The sequence below is a fragment of the Mya arenaria genome, chromosome 9 (assembly GCF_026914265.1).
Source record: "Mya arenaria isolate MELC-2E11 chromosome 9, ASM2691426v1".
Taxonomy (NCBI): Eukaryota; Metazoa; Mollusca; class Bivalvia; order Myida; family Myidae; genus Mya; species Mya arenaria.
This window is the reverse complement of record NC_069130.1, coordinates 25,023,152-25,037,999: the sequence shown is the minus strand read 5'-3', so window position 1 is coordinate 25,037,999 and position 14,848 is coordinate 25,023,152. Positions and strand designations below refer to the sequence as shown.

The window sequence follows — 14,848 nt, the reverse complement described above, 5'->3', positions numbered from 1 at the left end:
GACACCATGACTAACGTCCGTTAGTCATTAAAAACTGTAAAATGAATGAGATGTATCCACTTTTACTAGCTGTTTTTTTTATAGTTTTAAAGAAGTGGGGACTGGCGTTTCCTACCCGTTCAAGAACCTCCATTTGTATCCTTTCTGGTCATTCGGTGCTCCTCGGCCATTTTTTATCCAAAACAACCTCGAATGTATTTGGACGGTTTACATACTCAAAACGTGAGTTAATGATATCATTAAAAAATCCGAACTACTTCAACTGATGTACCGGCATACATCCGAGGTTGTGTTCGATAAAAATGGCCGAGGAGTTCCGAATGCTTCCTGGTCGGACTGTTTTCCCTGTGATTACGTAAGTTGAGGTGAGTTTGCATTTATGTTATGGACATAATTATTTTCTGTATTTTGATTGATATGAATGATGGGAATATCAAAATGTTTTACAAATGTAATTATGGGTTATTTAACATTGTTCTGCACAATACGGAGACATATTTGGACGAGTACACAGCATATGGGAAAACCATATTGGACAAGCTGTTATGAACAGAACAAAACAGACAGTTTATTCGACTTATATAAGAGTACATCGTCGTAGTGCATATAGTTATATATATAAACATGTCACGTATCTGAACTTAAAAATAATAATATAAAATAGAATTTAAAGAAGGCAAGAAGTTTATATAGATTGAATACAAAATAATAAATATGTTAACCGTGGCAGTAAGGGAACGTTTCATAACTACTATATTAAGTTTTACTATTTATAAATGAGTTGGGTATGACAAAGGCTTTCTTTATATACTTACAAACATTTATTTTGGAACATTTTCTCAAATAGAGTAGTTATAAAGGCGTTGATATCAGATTTTTACAACAATCTGACGATTTGTTTGTAAACAAACGAGTATTGATAAGGTTATTAAAAAGGATTTATGTCATTCTACCTTGAGAGCATCGGTCGATCGCGATTTTCATTTATGCATGTCTTTCGGTCTTTACCTGTGAATCATACAATACGGAAAAAATACAGGGTTTTTTTGTACGCGCGTGCGTCCCGATACGGAAATATATTGTACGGTCACGTGTTGAAAAATGAGAGGTTACGATTGGACTTATAAATGAGGTATATACATTTTATTTTAATACTTGCCTTCTTTCGATTTAGGTGTATCTGTACAGCAGAGCATACCAGTGCACTTTGGATAACCACAAAGGCGGACTGTTTGAGCAAAGGTTGGTTCTATTTTATAAGAAATGTGTACAATAACACACTCAATTGGCTACGGCATAACAGATTTATTTGATTAGCTTAACTACAAACAGGATCATATATCAATTACAAAATTATCTACCTTTGAGGTAACATATTGGATGCAGGGGCGATCACAGATTTAGCTTTAAAAGGGGTGCACTTTTAGGGCTCATTTTTGGACAAGCCCGCTCCTGTAAAACGCAATATATAAATTTGTATTATATACAGATACGATATAAATGTTGTAGGGATAAATTTGGATATTCTTAATCTGAACTGGTTCACAATGGTGTATTCTGTCGTATTGTTTTATGCAATATAAACAAACAAAGGTAAACTTGTCCATTTTAGGGGGAGGGTGCTGGTGCCCCACCCTTACTCTGCTATTTGTTTGTATACCTATATAAATAAAAACTACACCACACAATATTAATTTACATTCCATAATTCGGAGCTCCTCGTTCATTTTTATCGAAACAACCTCGAATGTATTTGGACGGTTTACATACTCAAAAAAGTGGTACGTTTAAGTCCGCTGCAAGTAGATCGCGTAGTAATTTTATTTAGCAGTTAAACGTTTTGACTTAACTCTTGGGAATCTTAATTATGTTTGCAATAAAACACTTCACAGGCAATCAATTTAAATTTAGATCAATACATACAACTTTAAAACACTACATTTAATTAATGATATAATTAAAAAAATACGAACTACTTTAACTGATACACCGGCATACATCCGAGGTTGTTTTCGATAAAAATAGCCGAGGAGTTCCGAATGACATTCCATATTTTCTGGGAAAGCTGATACTGTTTAGCGTTTTTTGTTGTTGTTATTATTCCGCTAGCAAAGTAAACGAGACATCGAACATTGGAGTCGCTGTTGCTGCCTGTACTAGACGCGCTCTGTGTCTACATATAGTTAATCATGAAGTCCAAGTATTGAACATATTTTAGATTAACTGACCTTGTTATGTTTTTCTTGATGGCCCCTTTTCTATAAATGATCTTACTCCTAACTTCAATAACCATCAATTAGTCGGAACATTACCATTGTTTACCCTTTTCTCAACTGATTTTAATTTGAATACTGGCAAAAGTAAGTTTTTACGAATACATATCAAATTAAAAATATATGACCCTAGGATATTTTCAGTTTACGAGATCTTTAATGAAACAGGCACCAGATACTTGTACAAGCTAGTTTCAATATTGATACACTATTTATGCGTGTAACTTACGTTACGTACTTTTGGAATAACTTAATGTGTGTGACGTGAAATTAAGTATACAAAATGCGCAGTTGATGTTCTTACTTGTAAATATGTGACTTACGCAATATTAGATATATACATTATATAGTCATAAAATGCTTATTGTTGCTTTATGAAATACCATTTAACTGAAACAACTAAACAAATACATCCAAATGTTTGTCCGAAAGACCATTTTCGCGATGCGGCTGGTATGCTATTTAAATACTCACTACACTGATATTTGGGATTGTAAACACTATACAAAGTCTCGAATGTTTTCGATATAAAAGCTTCTAGACGCCCCTGAATGTAATTTTATAGTGTAGCCTTCACGTTATTTATGTAAAATGTAGCTGCAAATGTTCTGCACTAAACATGTGTAGATAAGGTAATATTTTAAACTGACCTAGTATTTTTAAAATGATAAACGCCAATAGATAAACTGTCGTTTAGATTACAAACACAAAAAACGCTCAAGCTATCTATACGTAATTCAAGCTTCTAGTATTGATTCAATAACGCGATAAACGCACATGGAAACGACTTGTTTTTTTAAAGTAAAGTGATATTGTTGCGCCACAGCTGTTAGGGGGTGTCGTCAGGCTGCAGAAAGAATGCGGCTCGAACATTTCAAGTTGTTTTGTTAGGTGAAATAAAATTACAACTTCTTCAAATGTTTTTGTAGCGTGTCTCAAATTAACCAAAGTGTCAGCAATTTCAAAAAGTCTCAAATCATCAAGTTTCTAAATCTAAATAAATGCCAAAATGTTCCTCTTTCGTAACAAATAAAATGACAGCTGCAGAATAAATGTTATTCATATTAAATCTTTGTAAAATTATCAAACATTTCCCCCAAAAATCAATGTTTATAAAATAATCAAAGCAAACAAAAATGCGGCCTGTCTAAACGATGTCCCAGTAATTTCCAGGGATTTGGCCATAAACTGGCCGAAAAAGGGCCGAAAATTGACCGGGTCGTTTTCTAGCCGGTGTCAAAACAGAGCGGCCCATTCTTGGCCAAGAAACGGCCAAGAAACGGCCAACTCTCAACATGACACTTGGCCGTCGGCCAATAAACGGCCAACCCCGCTGTAGCAGAAACAGCGGCGGCCATATTGGATGTATATGAAAAACAACGTATAGTGGACAAAGTCTCGACTTCCTAACAAAAAAATTACATATAAATATAAACAATTCTCACTCAGGACACCAATATTCGCAAATAATTGTTAATCGATTAAATGATGCAACATAGCAACTTTAAATCAAGCAAGAGAGAAGCTGTGAAACATCCTTCAAAAATGGAACTGTATTCGTACTGAAAAATACGCGAGTACAAGTGTTATACACCAAATCTTGAATAGTTACTTAGCAATTATGCAGATCTTTAAGTGGTTTTCATTATCATCTGGATTAATTTATCGTTTATCGTAAGTACATGGAATAAACGACATTAACTTTTACATGCAATACAAATTCGCGGCATCCCTGCCAGATTCATATTATGTGTCATTACAAACGAAGAATTTTAGAAATCTCTACGTAAAATATGCACAGAGTTATGCATAAGGCTGCTTACTTAATGTAGCCAAATGCATGCAGTAGTGCAAATGCACCAAAGGCATGAAAAGGATGCCATAATCCTAGGCCAAACATTTGAGAGGTAAGTAAAATGACATTATTTTATATTTCTTATGTCCAGAAGCGGGTCGCATCAATATTACTGATATTAAAGGTGTCTCCACTATCACCATTGTTCATCATTCCAACCGTTAGTTATACATTTTACTATACATAGATTTCATTCGGTACTCCTTGGCCATTTTCCATCGAAAATGACCTCGGAGGTATGCCGGTCCGTCAGTAAAAGTAGTTAATTTTCAAATAATTGTATTAGCTAATTGTAGTGTTTTAATGTGTATTTCGTAAAACTTAGTTTAAATTGATTGCCGCTGAAGTGTATAAAATATAATTGCTTAAATAATTAAGATTCCAAAGAGTTAAAGCATTAAGTTTACCTGCTACATTGAAATAGCTACGCGGTCTACTTGCAGCTTAGTTAATGTAAAGATTTCTGAAATTGTAAACCGTTTATTGATATCCGGTGTTGGTTTCGATGGAAAATGGCGGAGGAGCACCTATTGTTAAAGATTACTGATTAAAGTAGGTATAAAGGAGAACAGTGAAGAAATAAGCCAACACAAGACCCAAGGAGTGCATATAATTTTAACACTGATTTCTGCACAATAACAAACAAGCAAACAACATACCGGTGTCTAATGTTCACAATATTTCTGAATGATTTGGCATCCTACCTTCTTAATCTGAACAATACAGGAGTCGAAAAAAGTGCCCGCAACGAACAAAACATGTTAACCTATCTAAAAATACTCACCCTACTTTACGCTGACGATACAGCGCTACTTAGCGAAACTGAAACAAATTTGCAAAAAAATGATTGATAATTTTGATAATTATTGCAGTACATTTGATTTAAAGGTCAATAATGATAAAAAACAAAGGTAGTTGTTTTTGGCACTAATAGGCCGACTCGCTTTAACTTCAAAACAGGATAAAATATAATAGAAACGGTTACTATATATAAATATATAGGAGTATTCTTTTCAAGCTCTGGAAGTTTTCTTAACGCAAAAATACAACATTTAGTTGAACAGGCCAAAAAGGCAATGCACTTACTATATAAACGTATTTACAATCTAGATTTACCGACAGACTTACAATTACAATTATTTGACAATACAATATTGCCAATACTAGTATACTCGTAAATTTTTTGAGCAAGTTCACCTTAGTTTTCTCAGAAAAATAACAAAAACTAAAATGAGCACGCCTGCTTATATGCTGTATTGAAACTGGACGATATCCATTAGAAATAACCATAACATGTAAAATGATTAAATCTGGATATTCATTCTTCGAGGTAAACAAACTAAATTATCACATATTTGCCATAAGTCTATGCAATATGATAATTCCAGATCTTTTAAATGGACAGATCACATCAAATCAATTTTAGATAATACGGGTTTTTCCAATATATGGTTAGAACAATCTACAAATATAAATTCTAAACAAGTCATTATTGACTAGTTCAAACAAGATTGGCACTCTGTAATGAATAACTCTTTTAAAGGCAAAAACTACTCACTGTTCAAGGAAACCCTCCAATTAGAAAAATACTTTTTAAACCTTTCGCCTAATTTGAAACTCTATATGAGTAAATTCCGTATGGCGAACCACAAATTCCCGATAGAAATAGGAAGGTATAATAATATGCAGAAAGATACTGTCATATTTGTAGGTCAGACATTGGTAATGAATACCACTACTTACTGGTTTGCCCATCCTTTTCAAATGTCAGAAGAAAATACCTATCAACCTATTATTTCAATAGGCCAAATACAATTAAATACAAGGAACTGTTAACTTGCACAAATGTTAAACTATTGACAAGAGTAGCCTTATTTGTGAAACATTTAATACGCAACGCATGTCAACCAGTGTAATTTCTCCAGGTTTTGTTAAATTGACTTAATTATACTGAGTTCCCCAATACTGTTGGTAACTTATTTATACGATATGCTTTTTCAAGGCTTTTGAAAGCTGGCACTATATTGCATATCCCTTTTATTATACTTAAAATAACTGTCTCCCTCTTTTCCATGATAAGATACATATTTCATACATGTACGACCATAAAAAAATACACAACCATTTTATTTCCGCCACTCGGGACAAAGTCATCCTTCTTCGTATTAGTATAATTAAGCTTTTATTGACACTGCTGACTAATCTTATTTGTCCTTATGTTGTCATGTATGTATGACCTGCGTGTAATAAAGGTATTTGTTGTTGTTGTTGTTAATTCTCTCACTCTCTCTCTCTCTCTCTCTCTCTCTCTCTCTCTCGCTATATTATTCAGCCAAAGCCAACGGAATGTATAGTTTAACGTCACCGAATATTTGAAAAGTGGTTTGTTGGTACCGGGTAACTGAGCAATACTTTCAAAACCAAACGTACAAAACGCCATAAAATGTCCTTGTATCAAATACGAAACATGTAAACGTTTTTGCAAATGTAACAATTTATGAATGTACAATTGCTGAAAACTAATCCCTACTACATGTATGTGTTTTGCCTTGTGTATATTTTCATGAACATGTCCTTCTCTTACGTGGAGTATAGCTAGTTTCTTATAATGAGTTTGTTTTAAAGATAAATAAATATTAGAATAATTTTCGTAATTTAGATACGTTTCGGATATGTCAGTTGCCAAGTATTTAATGTTCAGATCGTTCCTCCTGAACAAATCGACAAATACAATTATCAGAATGGGTAAATTACTAATTTTAACTTCAAAATGTTGTACAAGCTATGCACAGTACTTTTATACAAAATATCAAGCGATAGTCTTAAACATAAAATCCACAACTCATTATATAAGATCGCAAAGAATATATACAAAAACATATTATTTACTTGGATAGTACCTAGTAACTTGTTTAAGCTTAAGTTTTATTTTCATTGTCAGCTTTTGATCAGGGCGTGTGCACACAATCCGAGCAATCATGTCGAAGGGATACTACAGGCTCATTACGTTTCTTGTCAACATCTGCACGGACGTGCTTAAGGAACTCTTTCTTGAACAAGCACGAAAAAATACCACAATGAGTGTCACCACAGTGCATTGTTACTTGATTGCAAAGAAAAATGCCATCGATGCTTTAAAGAGAAGGAAAATAATACGAAATGACCAGTATGCCCTACTCTTCCCGGCTGCAGGGTTATGTGATGAAAACAACTGGGATATTTCGTTACTAACTACTCTTCTTTTGAAATTGCATGGTGCGTCGGTTGTGCATGTCAAGAAAGATATCGAAACGATTAGAGAAATACGGAACGGAATGCAACTTATGGCAAGGATTGCTAAAATAAATGACTCACACTTTGAGCAAAATTGGAAAAGACTTACAGATGCTACACTTTCCATTGCAAATTTTATCAAAAGAAAACAATATAAAGAAACAGTTAAGGCCAACATAGATAACACAATGATTAGTTGCTTGCCGGAACTTGGTGACACTCTCAGTAAATGGCATATAAGTCACACTAGCGAACTTGATTCAGAAATTTTCAGCCTGAAAGAAAAGGTTGAATCCCTGAGCAAAGACTGTTCAACATCAGCGACAATTCCCTCGTATGCTTGTGGAAAAAGACCGCCTTGCAATCGCAGTGGTATGTTATTTGTAAGAATATAATACATGAAAAAATATTTGCAACTTTTTTCACTCATGTCTTCCTACATTTCTTTGTTATTATTAACGATTTGTTTGTTAATTTAATTAATTTGGTGATGAAACTGATCTGTTTTCCATGGTTCAATTTACACATTTAGAAAACTTTCGTCAACTCAAATGTTATAATTTCTTTTCTGCAGGAAAACCAGCGAAGCGTTTCAAGAAAACATCACAAACTCCTGAAAGGCTTTTTGGTTGGTTATAATTATGTTATATGGATTATGTCGAGGTCAATTTTTAAATACAGCTCGCTTGATCGTTTAAACATGTCGAAATATGTCAACAACGTAATAGTGTCAGCATCAATTGTATATCGTTAGTGATGTTCACTACACCTTGCTTTTTGGAACTGTCACACATGTAGTTTCTAAAGCCATCATCCAATATCGTAAGAATATACACCCTTTAAGATCAAACATCAAATGTAAGACAATAAAAATGGAAATTTAAATAGTTTGCACTTATCTTATAAACAGATATTTTTACAGCGAATGTGGTTAGATGAAGTTATGTAATAAATTCATTTACGTCATGAATGTATGTTTTTACAGATGATTTTAGAAAAACAATGAATGAAGAACAGTTTGAGTACTTTTATCCACCTAGTGAATGTGCAGAGATCAGACGCAGATTATCAGCTGATAGATTCGTTGTTGTTTCTGGGCATGGCCAATCTTCTTACCTTAAAACAGCTCTGTACGTTGTACAATACTTGGAAGAGTATAAGCAGGATTTTTGTGCAATGCTTACTGACCCTAACGACTGGAAACAGATTGAACCAAAGGAGTTAAAACTGGTTTTGTTCAAATGCCCGTTTGGAGAAGCAAAACCAAATAAAAGGAAGACAAGAGCAATGCTGGATATTCTTAACAATATCCAGTTTAAAACCAATGATTCTGAACATCCTTTAATTGTTATGGTCGTAACACAATCGGAGATAATGCAAAGAGCATTGAGAAGTGTCGATGGCCATCATGGATTACTGCATGAGCCAGTTATATTGTACAAGGAAAACAGCAAACAAGAACCAGATGTTATTGACGACGGTGTGTCACTTATTTTATTTTATTTTGTTTCAAATTACGTTCTATTATATTCAATAATTTGAATTCTATAAAAGTAGTTTTTATAAGTAGACATTATTGTTATTAAAAATGTTGTGTTTTCTGCCTTCTAGGCGTGTTAAATCAGACCACAGGAACGGAAAGAAGTTCAATGAAGACGATGCTAGGTAACTTGTGACCTTATTTATTGAATGACAGTTTTGCGTTGATTTTAAGCCTTTAACGTTTAAGTGTTTGAAATGTTTCTTGTTGGTTGCCATTGTATTATTTATTGAATCTTGTTTCGCCAGTTTATGAATTCGTCGATGTTCTGAAGTATGTTGACTCAATGGTAAGATCCTTAAAATAACCATTATTGGTTCTACGTTTTACAGAAATGACAAAATCCTACCGAGATGATTACAGCTTTCCGGTCAGTGGAGAATCTGTGAAGTCAGTTCGAGTGAAAATGAAAGAAAACAAATTTGTGCTAATAAGTGGTGAACGGAGGAACACGAATACAAGCGTTGCATTGCGTCTTGCATTCGATTATGATGACCGACGATTTCTCATTGTTCGAAATAAGTCTGATATTTCAAATATTGATCTGCAAAACATTTCTTTGCTAATGGTAGAAGACATAGCGGGAAAATATAAGTATGATGAGGCAAGACTTGCAAATTGGCTAGAGACATTTGACTCATTACTAGCATTGGTGCGAAAAGGAAAACTTAATTTGGTCGCGACAATTGAATCTGATAAGATGGAAAGAGGTAAAAACGACCTTGGAGAGCATCAAGTCTTTAGACATGAGGTCCGGATACCACCAAGTGATTTCATTTGTGTCAAGGAAGAAATTGAGACGCCAGTTGCTTCAGTTAAAGCACCAGTCCAATCAAGGCAATGCAATACGGTGACATCCGGAGCAAAAAGCTCAACAAGTAAAGTTTTAGTTAATAACATCTGATGTTCTAAATGAATGCGAATGTATACGAAGAACAAAACATAACGTGACACTCTTACTCCCAAATATGTATGTATGTATTTCTTTAGACCTTGCGATCAAGGATAACCCGTGAAAGTGCAAGCACTTATTTCCAACGGGGTCCTTTGTTTTTGCTGAAGGGACAGCACGCTGAAGAGACAGTGGTGGGATACAAGGAAGTCCGGGTGCGAGACCCTAGCTCTTTTTCGAACAGACCCCCTTGGTTCTGTTACGTGCTCGGTGTAAAGCACCGATACACGGGGTACAACTTTCCTGGGTTAAACCAGTACTGAGTACACCACTTTTCCAAGCACTACCCTTTATATGCCAAGCGCCAGGCAAGGGAGCTACTTGTACCAACTTTTAACGTCTTTTGGTATGACGCGGCCAGGGATCGAACCCACGACCTCCCGCTCCGTAGGCGGACGCTTATCCACTAGGCCACGGAGATTTATAACAATTTATACAATTGTTTAGATATACCAGAAATGATGAATCAATGTCGAAAACAAAGGTTCTTGTGAAGGGTTCAGAGTTTAATTTGAAAGAAATGTGCAGAAAACACGGTATTTCTACCTTATGAGACAATAGTAGATCACTGTAAATGTTTTTAAATTTCATTTAATATTTTTGGGGTTTTCAGATATTATATACACGATTACAATCTTGTTATCAGTAATTACTATTTTCCATAAATGCATTATTTAGTCAGTAGTTAAAGATTTATCACTCAACCTTTACGTTTGTTATACATGTGTCTGTCTTGATTTTGAACCAGAATGCCACTTTAAACAGTAAGGTTTTGATGACATATTTTATTAACTAATATCTAATATCTAAATTGAATGCGAAAATATCCGGAGCACAACATCAACAGTGAGATTGATTGCAATTATTTTTCATGCTGGTCATTTACGAATCCTTGGTGTGACTTACTTATGAAGCTATGAAAAGTTAATGCTATATTTCAGGTCCAGTTATTGATTTAGACCATACAGATGATGAGGCAGATGATACGATATCAAATGATTCAGATTTTATGAGAGATAGTGATTCAGATTTTGAGAGAGATAATGAATCAGACTCATCATTTATGCCATTATCTTCTTATGATGATGATGAGTCAGATGAGGATTCAGAGTCAGATGAGGATTCAGAGACAGATGAGGATTCAGAGACAGATGAGGATTCAGAGACAGATGAGGAGTCAGATGGGGAGGTTTTATATCAAACAATGAGGTAATATATTATTGACAGTAAGAAAATGTTAGTAGTTTTTTGTATTGAATCACTGTCACGTGACACAAATAACGCATACCTACATATATAAGCCAGTAAACAAGTTTAGTGAATAACTAGTATGCGACCATTTGATCAATTGAATTTTATGAAGACGAGTTTAAAAACTATTTCATTGAATCCCTTCAGACGCTTTTCGTGAACATTAATGATGAAGCGCGTAGTTCAAATACTTGCACCGCACGTGTACTGAACAACATTTGTCTGAGGGAATTAATTCACTGAAACATATAAATTCCAAGTTAAATGAAGACATCATTAATCTCCAATCACGTTTAATAAGAGACAATCTCATGTTTTTTTTCTTAAATTCACAGAAGAAAGCTCATCAGATCTAAGAAAGTCTAAAAGATGTGCTGACGCTTAAAATTGGAATACATTGTATACAAAAACTGGTTTCAAGATTGATATGGCCTATAAAATTGTCAGATACGAACAGGGTAACTCATGCTTAATGGTTGAAAAAAATAATTACCATAGGAACAAACTGGCTGTAAATATTTGTGGCCCGTACTTAACTATGAGGCTCGCCATTCGGTGTAAGCGACCAATTTTCGAAAGCTATACAGAACCGAAGAGGAAAGGTAATACCCTACCTTGTACAGGCCAGCTAACAGGGCAGTCACGCTTCGCGTGTCAAGTCCTGTACAAAGACAGGGTTCGCTAAACACAAGACCACCCCCTCAAGGTCCTGTACTGGCTCTCCGCCGTCCTTGGAACCAGTGGTGACCGGACACCGGCAGAAGCGACGAAAAAACAGTTCCGATGTGTTTCCTGGAACGTCCTGGGACACCCTCGAAACTTTAAGTTTGACAAATATATATATGATGTTTATGCTGAAACTTATAATGCTAAAACTACTTATGTAGACATGGACACTGTTCACTGTTTTACGTTCCCCGTGACGTCCAAACTGCAACTAAAAAGTATATTCGTAACAGTTATATGTTAAAGTGTTTTAGAGGTAAATATATTCGAAGGGAATAGAGCTTGTTTAACAAAATAACAAAGGTTTTATATGATTTAAATGAAAATACATTTGTGATACGGAAAATGATGTATATTTTTATTTTTGTTATACATGTTTACCACTGAACGAATTTGAAGTATGATGTTCCTCTTGATGTTTTACCGTTACGATCGACATTTGATGACGAGTCTAATCCTTTGGGGAACATATTGCTGCCAGTATGTGAAGAAAACAGTATTTTACTGTCAATGGTAGATTAGAGCTTGGTAATTGTACATGTGACACATTTATTAGAAACAGATTAGCGCCTGGCGTATTTGACTATGTCAATGTCAATTACAACTTACATACTTGTTTGATAGATTCAAAGCACTTGACGTAGCTGAATTTTCTGAGTATGCCTTAGGTGTGTGTGTGATGTTCATAGTTTCAAACAATGACTGCATCTTATCTTAAAAAAATGCATTAGTACTCGGAATTGTATTCCTTCGTCTGCAGATAGAGTCGAGATCCCTATTCATTGAAGTACCTATTAGTTTAATATAATTTGTTTTATTATTAAGTTACCTCAAGTTAATGCATATTTACGTTTTTACTTTATTCGGGGTTGTTGGGATAAGAGTGAGGCTGTGCGCACATATTTGTTTAAACCCCCAGTAAATTTACATTTTACTGACCGTTCCAAGGCGGTACCTGATAAATCCTTGATAAACACACCAAGTTGTTATATAGTATATATGTACTGTGTTGTTTGTAGAGTCTTGTGCTGTTGGTCCATGTATCTGGTTTGTGATTGGGGTTTTTTGTGTTCTATGTCTTTGGCGTTTACCCAGTGCCATTAAACGAGGTTTATGTTTAAACTTTCGTCTACTGAGCTTGTTTCTGTAGTTTTCATATAAATTTTACTATAATTTGTAATACTGATATAATTTTTAACTCTTATTATGATAAGATTGTTTGGCACAATTGTGATCCTCATGATTCATGGTATTTGCTGGATGATAAAATCATTTGTTTGATGATATTTCTAATAATCAGTTGCATGAAAATGCAAAGTTTGATGTATTTATAAATAAAATTTCGGATGTTTTTTTATTATATTATGATATATATTTGCAGCCTCACGAAAATGCATTTTGTGTTAACGTAATTATAAAAACAGAAAATCCCTAAGGTTTGATGCAACTCCCAAATAACAAAACATTCATTTTACCATTGTTAACGAAGTATCAAAGCCATACCGTAGAATGAAAATCATGTTGATTTTTCAAATACTAGATATAGTTTTTGTGATGTAAAACGCAAACCACGTTTTTTATTCTAAAGAACGTGACATGTTTACTAATCTAAGCAAGTGGAGCGCAAGAATATATATAAATAAATGCAATTATGATATTAAAAGTGATGAATTTGTCTAGCATTTTTAAGAAATATCAAATTCTTTACATTTCAGTTAATTTAATAATGACGATTTTTATTAACCGAAATTCCGAAAACTAAATCAATCTGAAAAAGACGCAAAAGTCCTGATTTTCAAAATAATCTTGCAGATTTTTTCAATGTTTCCAAGGAGTTTATTTCTGCTTATCTATTTGAGATTTTTAGTTATATTTATGCCAAAGGATTTTTTGCCGATTATTGCTGTATAGGCGTCATAGTTCCTATTTTCAAGAAAGGTGATGGTTCTAGTGCTTCAACTATTGGTTCATAATGATGTAAATATTGATAAGCATGTATATGTTTGGTGATCATATGTTATAATAGCTTTGAAGGCTTATATTTCTATGTTTGTATTGTTAATTTTAATTATATACCTTACCTTTTGCAAAGACTAAGAGACAAGTATGTACAACAATGGGATGATAAATTGTCTAATCAGTCAAAAATGGAGTATCTTCAAAATTTCAAATGCGATTTTAAGGCTGATAAATATTTAGATTGTTAAGAAAATATAAAAAATAAGATACCAACAAGTCCCGATTAAGATATTCCTCACATTTATTAAGGAAATTGAGAGAAATATAATTGCATAATGTTATCAGAGCAGAACGCAAATATTAATTATTTTCACTGATCATTGTTGAATCCGAATATCATTTTCTTCTTTGCTAATCTGCATACATAGGAAACATTGTATACAAGTCTAGAGCTTAGTTAAGTTTAAAATATTGTTATCTTGGGATAATGTTAAGGTTATTAACATGTTGCAAAATTAATTGCCTATGAAATGGATTTCTGAAACAAATAAAACATACGTTGTTTCCTAATAAGTTTGGTTTGTGATATAAAGTACATTAAGCTGTATTATATGTTTAAATGTAAAGAATAATGCTATTTATAGAGTTTCATCTATATCTTAAGATACTATTATCGTGTATTGCAGTATTCGTAAGTTGTATACATATACGTGTGTGTTGTGTCTAAATAACTGTTTATACCATTTGTAAATGGCCAAAGCTAAGATGCTGATTTGTCAATAAACTTGAAACTTGAATCGGCCTACATCAGATATTCCAATGTACACTTCCTAAAGATGACGTCATTACCTGTTCTGACATATTTAGTACCGTTAAGGTTCGGTAGTCTTCAAAGTGTTTGTCACGAAATCTGGAAGAAATATCAAGTTTTCCACTAAAGATTTAGATTGAAAATGGACAACTATATTCAAATAAATCTTTATCTTAAACAAATGAACAACCCGTATGACTTGCTGAAA

The 14,848-nt window shown here is 33.8% G+C and overlaps 1 protein-coding gene across 3 annotated transcripts; it reads left to right on the top strand.

Moving 5' to 3' along the window:
• The first annotated feature begins 256 nt into the window (after positions 1-256).
• LOC128203631 (uncharacterized) lies at positions 257-14,626 on the top strand. 3 transcript variants are annotated; one of them, XM_052905126.1, is made up of 9 exons: positions 257-365; positions 1,175-1,242; positions 7,070-7,773; positions 7,976-8,029; positions 8,387-8,881; positions 9,013-9,066; positions 9,274-9,819; positions 10,835-11,102; positions 11,480-14,626. In XM_052905126.1, the coding sequence occupies exons 3-9, from the start codon at positions 7,107-7,109 to the stop codon at positions 11,508-11,510; spliced, it is 2,115 nt and encodes a 704-aa protein (XP_052761086.1). In that variant the 5' UTR covers positions 257-365; positions 1,175-1,242; positions 7,070-7,106; the 3' UTR covers positions 11,511-14,626. The 3 variants fall into 3 exon arrangements, with proteins under 3 accessions (XP_052761086.1, XP_052761087.1, XP_052761088.1); XM_052905127.1 differs by lacking the exons at positions 257-365; positions 1,175-1,242 and adding an exon at positions 1,041-1,132; XM_052905128.1 differs by lacking the exons at positions 257-365; positions 1,175-1,242 and adding an exon at positions 4,143-4,180.
• The last annotated feature ends 222 nt before the right edge of the window (positions 14,627-14,848 follow it).

Coding starts and splice junctions, on each gene's coding strand:
- LOC128203631 (XM_052905126.1), top strand. CDS start 7,107: ATGTCGAAGGGATACTACAGGCTCATTACGTTTCTTGTCAACATCTGC. Junction 8,882..9,012: donor ACCAGATGTTATTGACGACG/GTGTGTCACTTA, acceptor TCTGCCTTCTAG/GCGTGTTAAATCAGACCACA. Junction 11,103..11,479: donor GTTTTATATCAAACAATGAG/GTAATATATTAT, acceptor TTAAATTCACAG/AAGAAAGCTCATCAGATCTA.